At 47.7% G+C, this 19,577-nt stretch overlaps 3 protein-coding genes across 3 annotated transcripts in view; all 3 read right to left on the reverse strand.

Annotated features, from left to right (window-relative positions):
- The window catches only part of LOC120406881 (maestro heat-like repeat-containing protein family member 2A), a 282,231-nt gene that overhangs the window by 164,604 nt on the left and 98,050 nt on the right, over positions 1 to 19,577 (reverse strand). The window lies entirely within an intron of this gene.
- LOC120407098 (maestro heat-like repeat-containing protein family member 2A) lies at positions 1,861 to 6,519 on the reverse strand. The gene is made up of 7 exons (XM_039542438.1): positions 6,429 to 6,519; positions 5,920 to 5,989; positions 5,689 to 5,802; positions 4,582 to 4,655; positions 4,197 to 4,319; positions 2,331 to 2,474; positions 1,861 to 1,870 (listed from the first exon to the last, which is right to left on the reverse strand). The coding sequence occupies exons 2-7, from the start codon at positions 5,960 to 5,962 to the stop codon at positions 1,868 to 1,870; spliced, it is 501 nt and encodes a 166-aa protein (XP_039398372.1). The 5' UTR covers positions 5,963 to 5,989; positions 6,429 to 6,519; the 3' UTR covers positions 1,861 to 1,867.
- On the reverse strand, positions 11,149 to 18,733 carry LOC120407097 (maestro heat-like repeat-containing protein family member 2A). The gene is made up of 5 exons (XM_039542437.1): positions 18,620 to 18,733; positions 13,325 to 13,447; positions 12,272 to 12,434; positions 11,629 to 11,727; positions 11,149 to 11,182 (listed from the first exon to the last, which is right to left on the reverse strand). Exons 1-5 carry the CDS (start codon positions 18,725 to 18,727, stop codon positions 11,169 to 11,171), a joined length of 507 nt encoding a protein of 168 aa, XP_039398371.1. The 5' UTR covers positions 18,728 to 18,733; the 3' UTR covers positions 11,149 to 11,168.

Genomic DNA, 19,577 nt, shown 5'->3' on the forward strand with positions numbered 1-19,577 from the left:
AATCTTGTACCTGAAGCAGCATGTGCTCCCACCGCGCGTGGTCCAGGGAATTCTCTGTGTTTCCTATGAAGCAGGAGGCAAAACAATAATATCAGCTAGGTTAGCAAGAAGAGTCGTCCCAGGAATCTCCTTTGCAATCAGTCCTTCGAAAACCCCTGCTCTGCCAAGCTGTAACATGCCTGGGCTTTCAAGGCTAAATGGGACCTACGCCAACGTTCTTTGTTGGACCAACAGAAAGTATCATGTTATATACCCTGCTGGCATTTTTATTCAGGGTCAGTCAACCCACCAGGAGTGAGATGCTGAGCACTCCCAATTCCTTTTGACTTTAATGGGAGCTGAGGGTACTTAGCATCTCAGAAAACTGTTCAGCACATCAGAAGACTGGGTTTAATGGGAATACAAACTTTTCCTGCATAATAAAAGATTCTGGACTTGATCCTAACTTGATGTAAATCGGTGTAGCTTCACTGAAGTCAATGGAATTATACTGATTTACATCAGCTGAGAATCTGGCCCCATTTCTGAATGTCAGCTCTAACCTACCCTTCTTTAATGTCGGCACAAGGCAGTACTGGGGACTCTGTACAGCAACAACTAGGAAGATACAGCTCATTTTTAAAATCTTTTTTTGACTATCAAACCCACTTGAACATTGTGGGGTCTGACCTTCATCAGAAACATATCGGGTTTGTGCTCCACGTAGGGTCTGTCAGACTCCACAGAGACTACACTGGCACAACCACGTCATTGGAGTTCTGCTGGCATAACCCCATAGTGTAGATGCAGCTACACTGACTGAGAGGTCAATAGATTCATACCACTGTAAAATTGCTGAAAGACATTATTAGGCCCACAATACCTAGAGTCTACATGGGCACCCACTTGGCCAACCTAGCTTTTATGGCTCAGGTTTCCTTACAGAAAAGAAAAACTCTGGGTTTTTAATTGAATCACCCTTGAAAGTAAACATGGGGTTTAATTTTCGGAAACATTCAGTTTGCAAAATCAGACTATATATGGAACCCCAAAATATTTCACTAGCCTCCAACTTCACGTGTAATTCACCTTCCGAAACATTAACCTAGCAAAGGTGTGGGGAACTGCTGTAAAATTTCCATTCAGCTGAAACCTTCCTGGCCTGATTCTGCCCGGATTGAATTGGCTTCAGTGGTTTAACTCTAGATTTAGCCCAGTGGTTCAGTTATCCAGATGAAGGAAAAGTGAGGGCCTAGAAGCCCAATTTCAATTCCCCACTGTTCCCACATACTGCAACAGGAATGGCACAACACGTGTCGTCTGAAGCTGCATTTTCTGGCTTCCCTTCTATGCTCCATGGACCGCACTCCTCTAACTAGCACTTTACCTTCAATGTACTGCAGCAGAGATGGGATCTTTACTCCCCACATCTCACCCACTGCTACATGGATATTTTGGTGCAGGGCCTGTAGTAACTGCAAGGCAGCACATCCGTGTCCTTCGCCTGCATAAGGGACGAGGCTACTACCTGTCAGCGAGAGAGAAAGAACAGGCTAAGTTTGGTCAGCACAATACCAGTGTGGTCCTGAAGGAGGAATAGTTCAGACTCTCTCATTGTGGAGACCATACAACAGAGTTGTTGATTCTACTGCAGTGCCTTCCTGAAGAAGAAAGCATTCTAGCTAGTGCGAGGATGCAGAACAGTGCGTCTCAGGAGAGGGCAGAGACAGAGAGATCCAAATCATACACATTCCTCAGCCTGTCTACAAGCATCTAGCTAGAAAACCCATTTTATAGTTAACTGTCCCACTTCACATTCCACAGAAAACCTATTCTCATGGTCTACTCACCAGGAGTCGTGCCAGCAGCCCCTGGGGTGTAGGGAGTTTCACTAGGGAAAGAAAGAGAATATCATGAATTCTGCCAGACTTTCAGAGAGTCCGCTGATGTTATTCACCTAGCCATTTCCAACGTGCCCACCAATGTTGAATGCAGCTGATCATAATTTGCATTTCCATAGTGCTTTCAGTCTGAGCTTCTCAAAATGCTTTACAGCCATGAATGAATTCCATCTCACAGCACCTCTATGAGGTTGCCATTAATTACTCCTTCATTTCACAAGTGGGAAGCTGAGAGAAAGATCAGGTGATTTCCCCAAGGTCACATCAAATTTTGGTGGCAAGCTGGGAACAGAACCCACATTTCCTAGCTCCATCCATGGCCATGTTGTAATCACAAGACCATCCCTCATTTTAGCCTTCTCATTGCAGATGAGAGAACTGGAGCAGACTGAACCTGTTCATTGTGTAGTGTGCCTGGAGAGCATAAATGAAAGAGTTTCTGTTATAAACATGGTCCACCGTAGTCAAGGCAAGCAGCTTCTTCTCCTTCCTGCTGCTTTTTCTCAGCCAGCTCCTAAGGCATCTGCAGAGAGGCTTCAAAGTACCAGTGTACTGAGCTGGCACCACATATTCGAGAAGCCTTGGCCATAACACCTGCAGAGAAGCGAGACTGTTCAGTGCGCAGCTATTTCCATCCCCACCTCCAATATCCTGCTGTGGAATCCCTCCCTCTCATGTAGCTTGTAGCTTAGCCCCTGGGGACCTAAGGGCAGTTGCACTCAGACAGTGGAAAGAATGAAGAAGATCTCTGCAACATGATTCCTTCCAGTTCAGTTGCTTTCTATCTTTTCTCTAATGTGAACCACTTACTCCATGATGAAGGGTCACATCCCTGACATGAATCTGACATGCTGTTCCTCCATTATGCTGACTGTGCAAAAAGCTTCCTTGTGGGGAGGTACAAGGAAGATAAGGAAGAACGTCCCTATTTCAGAAGCAGTAGCAACAGGTCACTTACTTGGGTCATTCCAGTGACCGAGGTGTCCAGACATTGCAGGATGTCAGTGCACAGGGTTTGGATCGTGTTTTCTTCGGAATAGCCTGGGTGAGAAGTGTTGTACCCTGCTGTGAGACAGCTCTATAGAACTTATTAGCTAGTAGCAAGACACTGGCTAGAGAATCAGTGTCCTTCTCTTACAAAGCCATCATGAACATTGACCTATGCCTGCTTTTATATTGCACTGGAAGTGCACAAACATCTGAAGGGAAGAGAATAATGGAAACTCTTAACTGGTGGGTCAGATCCCAGGCTTAGGAAAACCCTAAAGTGATGGACTGATTCTCTGAACACAAGAGTTTCCCCAACAGGGTTAATTTTCTTTAAATTTGAAAAACTGTTTCATCTTTTTATCTCTGAGGAAAAACATTCAGACTCTGCCCAGTGGAAATCAATATGCAGAACCAGGGGGATCCACTCTGTTTGTTCCGATGCCCCAACCAGCTTGGTCAGTCTGGGTGTAGTGAGTGTGATTCTATCAACTGGCCTAATTCTGCTCTTACTTACACCGGACTAAATATTGACTGACTCTACTGATTTCAGTGTAAAGGAGAGCAAAACTGGCCCGAGGAGAACAAGCAGCCTTCCTTAAGATGGATGTGTGTGCGTGTGTGTGAAAAAAGACCCTTGGAAGTATTGCCACAAGCTCAACTTTGAAGAAAAGGGGCCAGGCAGAGCTAAGATCTTCAACAACTTACTGTAAAGTTGAACTGTTTATGTTAATACAGATCATGGATCCAATCATGGAGCACAAAGTTTCTGGAGCCTCTGGCTGTGTCCATGGATAGAAATACGGATTGAAGACATTTTTAAACTAGTACATGTAGATTAGAGCATGTAGTGAGGAAATATGCAGCAAGCTTTTCCAGGCTCTTGACAGTCTGGGATGCAACCTGCATAACCTCGGTATTTTGCTGATAGTTTATGTTTGCTTCAACAGCCACAGAATTGGGCACCATTATGTTCTCTGGAGAGTCTATTGAAAACAAAGAGATGTGCTTTCTTGTACAAGAACATTTCACTGAAAAATGGTGTTTTCAGAATTTTCAATGACTCATCAGAGGTTGAGAACCTAGATGACTCTGTTAGATGTAAATACCCAGTGTGAGAGTCTGATCTGTTACACTAGTATAAATCCAGAGTAGCGCCACTAAAGTCAGTGGAGTTACCTTGACTTTACACCAATATAACTGATCAGATTCTGGCTCTAATCCTTCAGTCCAGTTGTCCTTGAGTCAAAACTCCCACTGAAGGCAAGGGGAGCAGTCAGCATGCAAGAATGGTAGGACCGAGTCTTAAGTGTTAAGAAGTCTCCTTACCAGTTTGCTGGTGGACACACTGAACTCCGTGAAAACATGTGCTACCATATCCCAAGCTGCACAGTTCTCCACACTTTGTAAGCTGAGCAGCCTCTGGATGAAATGAAGAACTGCCTTCCTCACCTGCAAGGGTAGAGATGACACACATGAGTTATTGTTATCCCTTCTGCCTGAAATAGGAGATAGGATATGAGAGTCCTTATGCTTTTGATTTGATCTCCTTGGCTTATAAACATGGATCCATTTAACACAGTCAGGATAATGACATGCCTTCTCTAGTCTGCAGTCTCTCCTCTGGATCTGAATGAAAGCTCCACCCAGATGTCCATTCATCCCATATCATTGAAAAAAAATTGAAATATTTCACTGCTCCACACAATCTTACCGTAGCATTCTGATCACTGAAAGTGGATTTCACTGCCTTCACAATCAGACACTTTTTAGGTCTTGTCTCGGGCACTGAAAGATAAGAGAGGTGTACAGTACTTCTTTGATCCACACACTCACTTTCCACATTGGAATGAATCCCGGATTTCAAAAGGCCCTATTTAAGAATAATACCAAGCTTCTCTCATACACAGAATCAATGGGGAAAACATAGGACCAGACTCTGGTCTGAGTTACACTAGTGTAAATCTAAAGTAATTCCAGTTCTATAAATAGTGCCATCATGCTGCCATGATGGAAATAGTATAAAAGAATTAGATAGACTGAGGTCAATCTGTGTTTAACACAGTCTAACAGAACTCAGAATCTAGTCTACAGTGTCTAATACTGACGATTATCAAGTCAGGGGTATTATTTTATTTTTGATTATCGTTAATGTGCATTAGCCCCAAGTCAACTTCTGTATCTGAAGTTGAAAAATATCTTGGGCTACATTCAGCACTTAGTTGAACCTGTTGATTTCTGTGTGGCCATAGGGGGGTAACTTAGGGCAGCATTTTGCCCCTTAGTGGATATCCAGACCACTGGTGACTGTGTGTTATAGAGATTCTGTGCCCCATTTGCAGAGGTGATGAGTCTGTTACAGCCCTGCCGGGCCTACAAAGTTTTGGTTCTTTAGCTCAATCTATAGTAGCTCATGCTTTTAGCTCTGGATCAGGGCTGGCTTTAGGCCGATTCCTCTGATTCTCCTGAATTGGGCCCCGTGCCTGACAGGGCCCTGCACATAACAGGACCCGCCCAGTGACCTTTTAAATTTTTACTCACCCGGCAGCGCTATGGGTCTTGGTGGCACTTCAGCGGCGGGTCCTTCACTCGCTCGGGTCTTGACGGCATGTGAAGGACCGCTGCTGAAGTTCCACCGAACTCAGGCAGTGAAGGACCCGCCGCGAAGTGCAGCGAAGTCTCAGGGCACCGCCCGGTGAGTACAAGCCCCACAAATCAGGCCCCACACTTCCTAAAGCCGGCCCTGCCTGGGCGTCCCCAACTCAACCCTCAGCATGTCGGCCAAGAGGGCAGCTGGCACAGTTGCTCCTGTGTTACTTACAGTCAGCATCAACAATAGCTCTGAGCAGCTTCAAAGAGGTCACACAAACAGCCTCATTCTTAATCTTCAGCTGTGAGTGCAGAAAGGCTATCAGATCCTCTGGAGAAGAACGGGCTGCAAGGGAAGAAATCACGTCCTCGCTGATGACAGAACTCTTATTGTTACCATACCTTACAAAGGTAAGGAAGTTACAAGGAAACTACTGTGTAACTCAGAGTTTCTTCCCCTTACCTAGTTGAACTATACAATGGACCAGCTCTGTGTGATTTTCCATGCTGTGCGGCCTAGCTTGAGAACAGATCTGTGGGAAGAAGGGAAATGGTCAAAGAAACACTAATCAGAAGCAATTGAAAGAAAATGTTCAATTAATTTCTAAGCTTCCACTTCCTACTTGTCCAACTAGAGGTCTGAACCCCAGGTGGATGGTACTGAGCACAGCAAGAATCAAACACAATGTCAATACATTAGATGAGAGAAGCTAAAGTGTTTTGAGCGGCAGAGCTCATCGAATCAAGGCACAGCCACAGTGTTTACTGTACAACTCTGACTCCCCTGATAATCGACATGGTAAAATTGCTTTACAAACTGAGCTGGATATTAGCCAAGAAAGTGAGACCACTATCTGCTTACTCTTGAGCCTGCAGAAATCAGTAAGGCATCATTTCATAGATTTGGATTGTTAATATGCTTCAGATCTGCTGTGCCTAAGCTCAAGGGATCCAAGCAAAACCACCCCTCACCTGGTTATGCAGAGCACTGCAGATGGCTTGAAACTTCCCGTCAGGAGAGGGATCTTATATTCACCAGAGACCTCCAAGAGCTGGCTCAGACACTGCAACCGAGGGTGAAAGTCAGATGGAGGCACACACAGTAGAAATCAGTAGTGACTGAAGCAGATTCAGGATTCATGGATTCCAAGGCCGAAATGGATTAGTGCCATCATCTAGTCTGACCTCTGGTATAACACAGGCCACAGACCTTGCCCAGAATAATTCCCAGAGCAGAGCTTTTAGAAAAACATCCCAATCTCGATTTAAAAACTGTCAGTGAGGGAGAATCTGCCTCAGCCCTTGGTAAATGGTTGTAATGGTTAATTATCTCACCATTAAAAATGGACACCACATTTCCAGTCTGAATGTGTCTTGCTTCAGTTTCTAGCCACTGGATCAAGTTACCCCTTTCTCTGCTAGACTGAAGAGCCCGTTATAAAACATGAGTCCCTCATGTAAGATATTATAGACTGTCATGAAGTCACCTGTCACAGGATAGGTCCACCCCGTCAGGGTGGTACCAGGTTGTGGAGGAAATGAGGTAGATCTCGGGCGGCCCAGCTGGCCTAGTCTCCTTAGCCACCGCAGCAGTCCTGACTCCTACGGCAGCATAGCCTAATGGTTGGGATCAGCGCAGCAGCCCTTCAGTGAGGGTCCACGGCCAAACAGCCTGAGTCTGTAGGGCTCCCCTTCTAGGTATAGCAGTGCGGCCTAGTGGCCAAAGTCAATGGAACCACCCTTGGCAGCAGAGCAATGCGGCCTAGTGGCCAGAGTCATTAGAACCACCTTTTGCAGCAGGGAAGTGTTGCCTAGTGGCCAGCCCTTCTCCACTGAGTCCTACGTATTCCACAGGTCCCAGCCCAGGGCCCTGTCTTGCCGCAGGGGTATCTGCCACCAAATCAGCGGGGATCCTTCCAAAACACGCCAAGTCAAAGCCCAGTGCCGCAACTGGATCAATGCTTAGTCTACCTAGGATACTTTCCACCTCAGGAATTCTGTGGTCTCTCCTCCATCTCTGGCATTGGGCGGCTGGGGGTCGGTTGCAGCCACAGTCTGGATGACCTCTGAATCCTGGAGCACTGGCAGTCTCTCTGCAGGAGCCTCCAATGCACCCAGGGCCAGCGCTTCCATTTAGGCGAGCTAGGCAGTCGCCTAGGGCGCCAGGATTTGGGGGGGGGGGGCGACATTTTGCCTGGAAGGCGGCAGGTGGTTCCGGTGGACCTCCTGTAGATGTGCCTGTGGAGGGTCCGCTGGTCCAGCGGCTCTCGTGGAGCATCCGCAGGCACGCCTGCGGCAGGTCCACTGGAGCCGTGGGACGGACCGTCCGCAGGAACGCCTGCGGGAGGTCCACCGGAGCCGCGGGACCGGTGGCAAAATGGGTAGAGCCGGCCCTGCGCCTAGGGTGCCAAAAACCCTGGCATCTCTCCTGAATGCACCTCTGCTCTGTTCGGCAGCCATCCCAGACTGAGCTGAGTGGCTCTCTTTAATATCCTGGTTCCAGCTGAAGCATGCCCAGCAGAGATGAGGGGCCATGGCCTCCTTAACCCATAAAGTATGATTATCCCGTGTTGAACCAATGTTGGGTAGCTAAACCCAATCACGCACCCTTTTACTTTCTGTTTGTTAAACTAAATAGATTGAGTTCCTTGATTCTACCACTGTAAGGCATGTTTTCTAATCCTTTAATCACTGTGGCTCTTCTCTCAATCTCCTCTCCAATTTATCAACACCCTTTTTTGAGTTGTGGGCACTAGAACTGGACACCGTATTCCAACAGTAGTCACACAAGTGCCAGATTTAGAGGTAAAATAACCACTGTACTCTTCCTAGAGATTCCCCTTTTAATGCTTTTCAGCTTTTTTGGCCACAGCATGAGCTCATGTTCAGCTGATTGTGGTGATCATGATGAACAATCTTTTTCAGAGTCACTGCTTCCCAGGACAGCATCCCCCATCATGTATGTATGGTCTAAATTCTTTGTGCCTAGATGCTCACATTTACATTCAGCCATATTTAAATGCACCTTTGTTTGCACCCAGTTTACCAAGTGATCTAGATCTCTGTGAATCTGTCCTTTCCATTTTTTACCACTTCCCAATTTTTATCTCATCTCCCAACTTTATCAGAGATGTTTTATGTCCTCTGCCAGGTTATTGATAAAAAAGGTGACAATCGAATTCCTTCCTGCATCTAAACACTTTTCTCCTTTGCTGCTTCAAGCTTCCAGAATGTCTCTGATGCCATCTACAGATTTTACTATATTGAAGCAGTTCTGTAGTGCTCTGATGCTATCGAACAAGTCCATCATGCGTTGGTTCCCTCCAAATCATGGGTATTTCAACCCCAAAAGTGACCACATACTGTACCAGAAAGCTTCAACCAACAGAGATGGTGAGTAAATATCACTACCAAGAAGTTATAGCTGTCTCGTGAGTTCATTTACAACAGTGTAGCCGCACTGAAGACAGAATATGGCCTTAATTCTTGCTCATGTGGTACTCAGGGTAGATGAAATAGAGAGAGAAGGGGAGTGAGACAATATCTTTAATTAGATTATCTCACCCACCTTGGCGCTGTTGGGACCAACATGGCTACAACAGCACTGCATAGAACGGGAGGTGAAATAGACAGGCAATGCTTTTAGATCCATCTAGTTACATAATCCAAAGCAATCACCCTCAAGCCTCCTTAGTATTAATTTTCAGCCATTGACCATTGGCTTGGTACTGACCAGAGACAACATATGGCAGACCATGCTCTGAGGAGCTTATGAAATAAAGAGAGACGCAGAGTTGACAGGATGTACTGGGAAATCATGAGGAGGATCTTGTTGGGGAGGGCAGGTGTTTTGTTTTTATCTCCTTATCATCCTCCCCAGGAAACAGAGGATGCTTTTCATAAGAGGCATTTACCTACAAATCTTCTTGCCTGGCTCACCATGTGTATAAACCCAGAACTCGTGTGGATATTTATTTTCTAACAAGTCACTGTCTCAACCAGGAAACCCCACTGGCAGCAAATTCCTTGTGCAGTTCATACATGCACACACATAGACAGTTACCTTAGGAGTGGTACCTCACCTTGGTGACGTGAAAAACATCAGTGTCCTCCTTATATTGCTCAAGGAGCCATGAGAGGTGTTCAAATATCTGATCTTGATACTCCTCTTTGTGTAGCAGGAGGCTCATCATGGGACCAAGGGCTTTGATGATAGCCTGCTTGAGCTGCATAGATGAGACACAGAATTTATGTTCCTACTAATTCATTCAGTATCATCCAATGGGCACACCTTTTCTACTTCAATGCCTGCAACTTCCCTTGTTCCACTGTAGGAATGGGCCTATCTCAATATTTCCTGGTAAAGAACCGGGACTCGTAGGGTTGGTTTCAGGATTATATCCTAATGCACCTCACAACTATACCAGGTAAAATATTCCCCAGATTAGTATGCATTCTAGGCCAACTCATCCCTGCTGGAACTCCACTGGGGCTGAATGGAGGAATTAATTTAAGCCACTATCCCATGTTTATCTGCACGTTAGGTGCATAAAACTAGAATCCATGTACACTGTGTACTGACAGAATTTCCATGATGTGGTGACATTATAAATGTTTGGGTTTTAGATGTTTTACATGACACTCTGTTCCATCCAAAAGGACCTACCACTAAATGCCATCATCACAATGAGTGTCAGACACATAGAATTTAACGTTACAATTTCTGCTAAAGGTTTAGAGAACCAGCAATTCTCACCTCCGGCTCCTCACAGGTCAGCCAGTTGCTGGTCACATGAGTGTAGACGGGAAGAAAATGATTGCAGAGTCGCAATTGGCCCACTTTGGGAATGAGCACTTTTCCCAGTTAGCCAAAAGAGGCGTACTGCCCTTGACCATTGTTCCAGAACTGCATGGACGGAGAAGACAGGCAATGTGAAAGGACACATTAGTAACGAGGAGAAGTTGCTTTATCCATGAAGACACTCAGGCCAAACGTTTACTACAATTCCATGGCAGCTACTGCTCTGTTCAGGACTAGGCTGAAATCCAACATCAATTTTGAGCTATTTCTCTTCCCCCCATTCCGTGTCTTTTTTCTCAAAAGGCTTTTTAATTTGAAGATCTCTCAATCTTTTTTAAAATACAAGCATCAGAAGACAATTTTTCTCCCTTCCTTGTTACCTCTTAATTAGAGCTGCTTGAAAAAACAGTTTAAATTAAATTACAAATCTTTACTGATGGTGATTTTTCTTTCAAAATTGCAAAGTTTAAAAATCATTTCTATTTTCAAAAATCAAAAAATCCAGCCACCTCTTTAGATACTCAGAAACACTGGATGCACACTTCCTGATCAGACTTGTCACTGACATCTTTCACATTTGTTTTTCATCAAATTTGGGAAAAAATTATGGAAAATATAATTAAAAATCAAAATATTTCAGCAAGCTCTCCTCTGAACGACTCGTGTCCTCTGCAGTTATTGTTTATTTAACTCTAACACTGGATGATTTTATCTCGAGTTACAGTTTGTCTGAAAGATGTTCAGTGCCCCTAACTGCCATTGGCTGTGCTGGGATTAGAAGGTAGTGGGAGCACTTTGCCTAAAGGTAGGTGTATCTAGTGTCCTTGCTAAGAAGAATTAGGGCCCAATCCTGTTGTCTATGAAGTCGATGGCAAAATTCCCATTTACCTCAAAGGCACAGGATTAACCCCTTACTGAGCATCACCTGAAAAGCAAAGGAAGAGAGTAGTGGAGAGGAAGAAGACAGAAAGAGGGTGAAAGGAGATGATGATAAAGAAACTAAGAGGAGAGAATGGGTGAAGGAGTGGGAAATGGGATTTTTAAATGTACAGTATTGAAATCTGTTCCCTTCACCTCCTCCCCCAGGAGACTGCCGGCAGATGGGCAGCTTCAGCCTTTGTGTCTGTTTATTTTAAATTATATCCATGAGTCATAAAGGGCTTGAACTTACAAATGCTCAGTGCCTCCTGCAAAGTGAGAGCACTCCCAACTTCACTGAGTGCTGCGGGAGCCAAGGGCGCACCACCTGGTGCAATCCAGGGCAGGGAGCACAGTTCAGGGCATGTTTGCAAACTTGGTCAGTCACTCCAATCTGTACCAAGACCCCCTAAATATCCATTTGGGGCACCTGCAGTAAGTGCTGGCACTTACCACCGCAAAATGCTTGTCTCAGCCTGCCGTCCTTGACGAACTCCAGCATGGAGAACATGGTGTTCAGGGTCACTCTCACAAAAGGGATACACTTACGTGCTGCAGAGAAAGGCAGAAGAGAAGGAAGATAGATAATCGGCTGCTCTCCGCCTTCTTAGAACACACTTAGAAACACTGAGGGGCAGGATATTATGGGCTCCTGGGTCATTTTGCGCTGCGTAAGCAGAGCAGACTGGCTTTAAAGGAGCCATTGAAAGCCAGTGGGATTCACCTGAAGAGGAATCCTGCACCAGTGCACAGCTGTGCCCAATGCTCAACTCACTCCCAGCATAAGGGGAGAGAGCACTGGGGCCGGATGGGAAGTGGGGTGGAGAAGAGCTCCACTAGACCTGATCTTCCACTCATTCCCATCCTTAAGGAACTTCAGTTGGGGGCAGAAGTTAGAGCTTCCACTGCCGTCTGGACAGCTCATGATCTGGAAGCCAGAACTAGCAAGAGCAGTGAATCCTTTGTCTCTCCACACACGCACGCACACACTCAAGCAGAGCTCTGTTTAGCTGCAACATTTATAGGTAGAGAGAGTAATCCCCTGTCCTTAAATGAAAGACGATAACTTTGAAACAAAAGATGGAAGTTACCATACCATAGGCTGATGACAGGTTGCCCAGCGTAACTAAAATAAACTCTTCAGGCAGCTTCGGTGGTTTCAGGTGACAGTGCAGCTCATACATGACATGATCAAAATAGCAGCTTGCCAGAGTCACTAACGTGTTGCTAGCTGCCACTTTTACCTCATTTGTTGCTTCCTACAAAAAAAACAAAACAAAACAAAACAAAAAAAGAGAAAGACTGAAGTAACTGAAGCCGGTTGCACTAGCCAGAGTTGTTTATATGAGTCAAGATCTTATTTCTGTGCATAAGTTCTGAATGAACTCACCCAACTTTCTGCGGATACAGTCATTAGTCATAAATATTCATTGAGTCGTTTGGCTAAACAATTTTCAGCCTTCGAGTTGCTTGCAAGCTGCTTAGTTAGACTATTCATTATTAGCTCCTTGTGGGTGGATGACTGGTCACCTTAGTCACGTGATATTTTGCCCTGCCCTTCCCTGAGGAGGTAGTGAGACACAGACAGCTTCAAGATATTCAGAGAGCTTTCCTGGAATAAACTGTCCCCCAAAAGGAGGCTGACTTCCTTTGGAACAAGAGAGGGATTTTTCCATGGGTTTTCCTGCTGCCAAACTAGATTCTAAATCCAATGCTGCTGCTTTTGGAGATAGCTCAGATTCTGTCTGTCTTAGAGCTTTATACTGCCACTTATCCCTATAGTATCAGAGCGCCTCCCACATAACATCAGTATCAAAAATGAAATCCCTAGTAGACTTTGGGAAAGACGTGCTCATTAAGAAACCACAGGCTTGTCTCTGTGTCTGAGATCATGTGTCTCGGGTCCTGATCCTGCAAAGCACTTAAGCACATGTGTAACTTTCACATGTGAGTTTTCCCATCTTATGCATGTGCACAAGTGCTGTCTAGGACCTGGGCTTTGGTCTGGAGGAAGGTGTGGGCCTCTAACAGAAGAATACATTTTCATTTCAGTATATAGTTTACTCTGCCCCGCCCCCCCCCAAAAAGAGAGTTTTAATTAGTTAAAGCTTTGGATCCTTTGATTAGTAGCTCAGGAGAACTAACTTACCTGAGTCTCTCTCATCTGGTCTGAGGCTAGGCTTACAATGTTTTTCACTAGCCTTATCTCTAGGCCCCCGGTGTCCTGCTGTAACACCCCCTCCAGGATATAGTAAATGGCTACTCTGTTTTGCTGGGGACAAACCAGAAAAGAGAAAAAAAATTCGGAAAAGTTTTTCTTGATGACCACACAGTAATTTGACAAATAAGCCCCTGCCCTAAAGAGCTTCCAATCCAAACATGAAATGATTAGCCCAAGTCTTATCATAACAGAGCAGGTCTGTGGCCAGGAAGAGAATCCATATCTCCTGAGTCATTATCCAGAGTCCTATCCCCTAGGCCACACTGACTCCTCAGCCAGCATGCTCACACAACTACTCCATTGACTTAATTGGTGTAAAACATGCCATGCCCTCCATAATCACCATATTAGCAGCACTTCAGAAGCAGCGGAACAATTGACATATTTTAATCTTCCTGCAGAGAAAAAAGCCAGAAGAAGCCTCCTTCACTGCCCCCTTCTCGAGTTTCATTTATTGAAAACAAACAATAAAAAGGAGCCCCTTGCCCTTGCTCTAGTCACTCCAGACAGAATTGGTAAATGTGTAATTACAAAATACCCAACTCCCGCAGTAAGTCCTCAACAGCTCCTAGCGGAAATTAGCTCAGCAGTTAGATCTACATTGACAGTCGCACACTCAAAGGTGTCTTTTATGAGGCCCATCAGTGTAGAAATTCACAGATGATACTAAATATGGGGGAGTTTAGTATCAGCTGGGACAGAAAAAAAATAAAGAGGACACAGAGAAATTAAAAACCTGAGCAGAGAACAAGATTCCTTTCAGAAAACTGCAAACTAGCACATCTGGAAAGGATGTAACTGACATAATGGGAGGGAGAAAAGTGGGAAGCAACAAGTGCCCTGGGGGTGACAGTGAAAAACCAAGTCAACGTGTATATGCAAGGGGTGACGGCTACCACACAGAGCCATGTGGGGTGGGTCTTGTCCACAGAGGGATGATGGCACAATGCAGGAAGATGACAGTTCCTCTCTGTTCATCTAAGGTGTGACTGCATCTGGATTATTGCATTTTCTAGCACCACATTCCCAGAGAGCAACAAACTGGAAGTAATTCATGGGAGAGCAAAAAAAGAATGCAGGGGGGTGGCAGAACTGACTTCTGAATAGAGCCCTGCAACCTGACCCAAATCCTATGGGACCTGACTACAGGCATCAGGGTCAGGTTGGATGAAAAAACAACTGGCTCTTGGGCTCAGGTCAGGTCGGCTCTCCTCCTTTAGCTCATGGGATCAGCACAACAGGGGGCAGTGTCAGAGGATGAAGCCATCGATGCACATCGTTGCCGCTGCGCCGGCTCCATGAGCAGGATGCAGTGGCAATATCTGGTTTGGGGGGAAGGGTTGGGACCAGGATGGAAAATGATTCAACCCTCTCAAGGTGAGGTGAGTGGGCTTGGGGCCAGTTCAGGTTGGGCTTCAAAACTGGGCCTGAGCAGACCTCTACTTCTGAAGACAGACTGAAAGAACTGCCAAAGGCAGATGCGGCAAAAGGAGGACTATGAGGGGACATGATAATACCATACAACTATATGTAGTGTGTGAACATCAAGGAGGAAGAGGAATTTTTTAGGCAGTGATGAGCTCCAGCTGGTTCGCACGGTTCCGAGAACCGGTTGTAAAATTTAGAAGCCTTTTTAGAACCGGTTGTTCCAGGACAAGCGGTTCTAAAAGCTTTTAAATTTAACAAAGGCTAGGGCAGCTGTCCACCCGGCCCGGCCCCAACTCACCTCACCCTCTCCCCTGAATGCTCCACCCTCCTTCTCCTCCCCTTCCCCTGCTTCCCGCGAATCAAATGTTCGCGGGAAGCCTGAAAAATGCAGCAGGCAGGTAAGCTGGGCGCGGGGGGGACGGTGTGTGCATGGCCCAGTCCGGCTCCCCCTGGCCCTGGCGGCGCCCCAGCCAAGCACCACTGGCTGGGGCTGGTCGGCTGGCGGCTCGGACCCGGCCCAGCTGGGGACCCGCAGCTCGGCCCGGCCGGAGTCGGGCCGCGGCCCGGCCTCCCAGCCCCAGCCAGGCGGCCCGGCCGCCCGGCCTGGCCCCAGCGCTGGCGAGCAGCCCCTGGCGCCGGCTGGCGGCCCCAGCCCGCGGCCCCGGCGCCAGCTGGCGGACCCGGCCGAGAGTCGGGCGGCTCCGGCCCGCCCGGCCAGCGGCTCGGCCCGGCCCGGAGTCGGGCCCGGCTCCGGCCCGGTGCGGCGGCGGCTCGGGCCGGCCGGTCGGGCCCAGCGGCTCCGGCCCGGTGCGGCAGCGGCTCGGCCCGGCCGAAGTCGGGCCCAGCGGCTCCGGCCCGGTGCGGCGGCGGCTCGGCCGGCCGAGTCGGGCCCAGCGGCTCCGGCCCGGTGCGGCCAGCGGCTCGGCCCGGCCGGCCCGGTCGGGCCCAGCGGCTCCGGCCCGGTGCGGCGGCGGCTCCGGCCCGGCCGGAGTCGGGCCCAGCGGCTCCGGCGGCCGGCGCGGCGGCTCGGGCGGCCAGTCGGGCCCGGCCCGGCGGTCGGGCCAGCCGGCTCGGTGCGGCAGCGGCTCCGGCCGGCAGCGGCTCGGCCCGGCCGAAGTCGGGCCCAGCGGCTCCGGCCCGGTGCCCGGCAGCGGCTCGGCCCGGCCGGTCGGGCCCGGCTCGGCCCGGTGCGGCGGCTCGGCCGGCCCGGCCGAGTCGGGCCAGCGGCTCGGCGGTGCGGCGGCGGCTCGGCCCGGCCGAAGTCGGGCGGCTCCGGCCCGGTGCGGCAGCGGCTCGGCCCGGCCCGGCCGGTCGGGCGGCGGCTCGGCCGGCCCAAGTCGGCCCGGCGGCGGCTCCGGCCCGGCTGGCGGCTCGGCCCGGTGCGCCCAGCGGCTCGGCCCGGTGCCGGCCCGCGGCTCGGCCCGGTGGCGGCCCGGCGGCTCCGGCCCGGCAAGTCGGGCCCGGCTCCGGCGGTGCGGCTCGGCCCGGCCCAGGAGTCGGGCCCCTACGGCACTGGTCGAGGTCGGCAGGCGGACCGGACCCAGGCAGTGTGGTAAGGGGCAGGGAGCAGGGAGGCAGTGTTCGGTGTGTTGTGGGGTCAGGGTGGTCAGAGGGCAGAGAACAGGGGATTGAATGGGGACAAGGGTCCCGGGGGGCAGTCAGGAAGGAGCAGGGGTTGGATGAGGTGGCAGGGGCAGTCAGGGACAGAGAGAAGGAGTAGTTGGATGGGGCAGGGGTCCCAGGGGGCCATCAAGAATAAGAGGAGAGATTGGATGGGGCTGCAAGGGGCAGTCAGACGACAGGGATGGGTCAGAGGTCCCAGGGGGGTGTCAAGGAACATGGGGGGTTGGATGGGGCATGACCCCCGGGGGGGGCACGACCCCCTCATGAGGTGAGGAGGAGGGAACCGGTTGTTAATATTTTGGCAGCTCATCACTGCATTTAGGTAAAAGTAGGAGTAATGGGATTAAACTAAAAAAAGACATACAATTTAGACTTTAATAACAGGAAAAATGCCTCACCTGTGAGATGGGTCTATAAGGTTATGACATAGTCTTCCTAGGAAAATAGCGGAAGTTCAGTCATTAGGGGCTTTTAAAATTAGTTTGGCCAAACCAGTGGGAAATGGCCATTTGGAATGGTTCTGCATTCGCAGGGAAATGGACTGGATGATCCAATAGATCTTTTCCATCTCTGTCTCCTGGGAGTCTCTATATCTAGGTGACCTGCATGCCAAGGTCATAAAGCCCTTTGGAATGTTCAGAGCCAATCAGATCTCTCGATTGGCTAAACATTCCATTGGTGCTGCTTGAAAAGGAGGCTTCTGCAAACTGCAATCAGAACACACAGCTCCACTGGGGAGAAGCTCCTTCCATTCATTTTTAAATGTCAGGAGGATTTGTTTAATTGAAAATTGTCACTGATAATTTATGAATACATAAGCGCTACATAATACAAGTAGCTCTGGATTAGGCAATAATTTTATTCTTTAAAACCAAAGAGATTCATCATTAATCAAGTAATTCAAATAATTAAAGTACTAGGAGGCCAAGACAAGCAGTTCGGTTCTGCTCATAAGGGCTAGTGGGGGAGGCCAGACTGGGGCAGGGGCTGAATGGGAGTGGAGACCCAGTGTTACAGGGGAGGAGGTTCAGAACCACATAGTGATGGGGAGGAGGTGCAGAGCTACACAGGGACAGGGGATGGTTGGGTGGGGCATAGAGCCACATTGGGATGGGAGTGGGTATCTGAGTGGGGTGCAGGAACACATGGAGGCAGGGGCAGATGCCTTACTGAATGGGAGAGGTTAGGAGTCAGCCAGGGTCTGCATGGGAGAGCTCCTAACAATTCCTCCCGCCCCTCCCAAAAAACTGTTCCATACCTTTCCCATCCGCAACCCTCCAAGTTCACCCAGGCTCCTTCCCTCCCTCTCCCTCAGCTCCTCCATTACCTCCACCAAGCCATGAGGGTGCAAGAAATATGGCTCTGTAGTGAGTTGAAGTGAATTGTTACTCAGAGTTCTGTATTAATATGCATAGTAAGGAATCTATTTGTCAAAAGATTTCCTCAATCCTTTTGTTGTCTATTGATACAGACATACTTGCTGACAGGGATTTTGAAATAAATAATTTGAACTGGTGCAATTATATTGTATATTTGCAGAAATGTTAAAATACTGTGCGCATCATTTTATTTTTGTTGCAGAATCCGCCCCTGGAAAATATATAGATAAGGTCCCTTCAGTGCTATAATCTCAATAATCTTTCTTATGATGACATGAGTGTTGGTTAGGAATAAGAGCAGGGAGTCAGTTCACTTGGGTTTTATTCACATTCTTTTACTAACTTGCTAAGTGGTGTTGAGCAAGTAACTGAATTCCCTGTGACACAAATCATCTGTAAATGGGGATCATGCTTACCATTCTCACAAGGGTGCTGTGAGTCTTAATTCACTAGTGTTAGGTAAGTGCTTTGAGATTTTTGGATGAAGATGCTAAAGAAGGGCAAAGTATTATTGGAAGAGATTACTGCAGGTCCTATAGTGTACTTTTACTATATACAACCCATGTACTCCACTGTGTGAAAACGGACAATGCTCTTTTTATAGAGCATTATATCAACCTGATCTGTAATAACAGCATTTTGCATGATGGAGGATAGAAGGGTGAATACAGATTATGCTGCTGGTGCACCAGGCCAAGTTCTATACTGAATTACCCCATGCATTCCCAGGAAGTCAGGCAGAATTTGGTGTGGACACATGGAAAGCAGATTTAATTTCATGAAACTGCCCTACCTTATCCTGTTGCAATTTCTCCAGCAGAACTCTCACAACAGTAGCCAGCTTGGTCTTAGCTATAGAGGCAATCCTGAGGGCAATTCTGTCCTTATCTTGGTCATTCATGTGTGCCAGGAGGAAACAACCTCATTATAAACACCTGAAATTTAATAAAAGGATTTGGCTGGTTACCACTGATAGTAGAATTGGTGCTGGCCTCTTTAATTCACTATCAGTAAAGATTCTGCAGGTGCCCAAACACTGTGAGGAGAAGACGACCTGGGAATCATGTAAATTCTCTTCCTTCCTCCTGATGACCAGGTTTGTGTGCTGAAGGACCCAGTGTGTTTGGGAGGAAATCATAATGAAGAAAATTTGTTCCTTTCAAGTAGATCGCCATGTAAAATAATCTTCCTTTCCCTCTTTACTATCAATTGATGAGGTTTGATAGCATACAGAATAATAATTTATGGCCCAAATTTTCAAAACTGGGTGCCTAAACTTAAGCACCTAAATCCATATTAAGGCACCTACACCATGATTCAGCATCCTAATCACATGCTTAACTCTAAGCCAACAAAGAGACCTAAAGTTAAGCACATGCTTTAAGAGTTTTGCTTAGTCAGACCTCCCCCATAACATTCAATAGAAACTCAGATTCTCAGGAAAGTTTCCAGGTCCAGAGGCTGTAGGCCAAGTCCTCAACTGGTGTAAATCAACACAGCTACAAGGAAGACAACAGAGCAACACTGGTTTACAGCAGCTGAGGTTCTGGTCATACAAATGGAGAACATTACAACTAATCTATCTGTATGCCTAGGCTTTCTGAATGTGTGTGTGAATAGACTGGATCTAGAAAATACAATGCCTACCCTTACCTCTCTCAGTTACCTCCTGTTCACTCACAAGATTATTCATGTTTTAGTCTTTTTTCACCACTTCCTCCAGTCCTTTCTCCAAGAGCTCCTGTCCTGGT

This window comes from Mauremys reevesii, linkage group 5, assembly GCF_016161935.1.
Source record: "Mauremys reevesii isolate NIE-2019 linkage group 5, ASM1616193v1, whole genome shotgun sequence".
Lineage (NCBI taxonomy): Eukaryota > Metazoa > Chordata > Testudines > Geoemydidae > Mauremys > Mauremys reevesii.

Coding starts and splice junctions, on each gene's coding strand:
- LOC120407098 (XM_039542438.1), bottom strand. CDS start 5,962: ATGGAAAATCACACAGAGCTGGTCCATTGTATAGTTCAACTAG. Junction 5,803..5,919: donor CCATTGTATAGTTCAACTAG/GTAAGGGGAAGA, acceptor CTTCCCTTGCAG/CCCGTTCTTCTCCAGAGGAT. Junction 4,320..4,581: donor TCAGTGATCAGAATGCTACG/GTAAGATTGTGT, acceptor CTACCCTTGCAG/GTGAGGAAGGCAGTTCTTCA.
- LOC120407097 (XM_039542437.1), bottom strand. CDS start 18,727: ATGAATGACCAAGATAAGGACAGAATTGCCCTCAGGATTGCCTCTATA. Junction 13,448..18,619: donor AGAAATTGCAACAGGATAAG/GTAGGGCAGTTT, acceptor GTTTGTCCCCAG/CAAAACAGAGTAGCCATTTA. Junction 11,728..12,271: donor CAACCTGTCATCAGCCTATG/GTATGGTAACTT, acceptor CTTTCTCTGCAG/CACGTAAGTGTATCCCTTTT.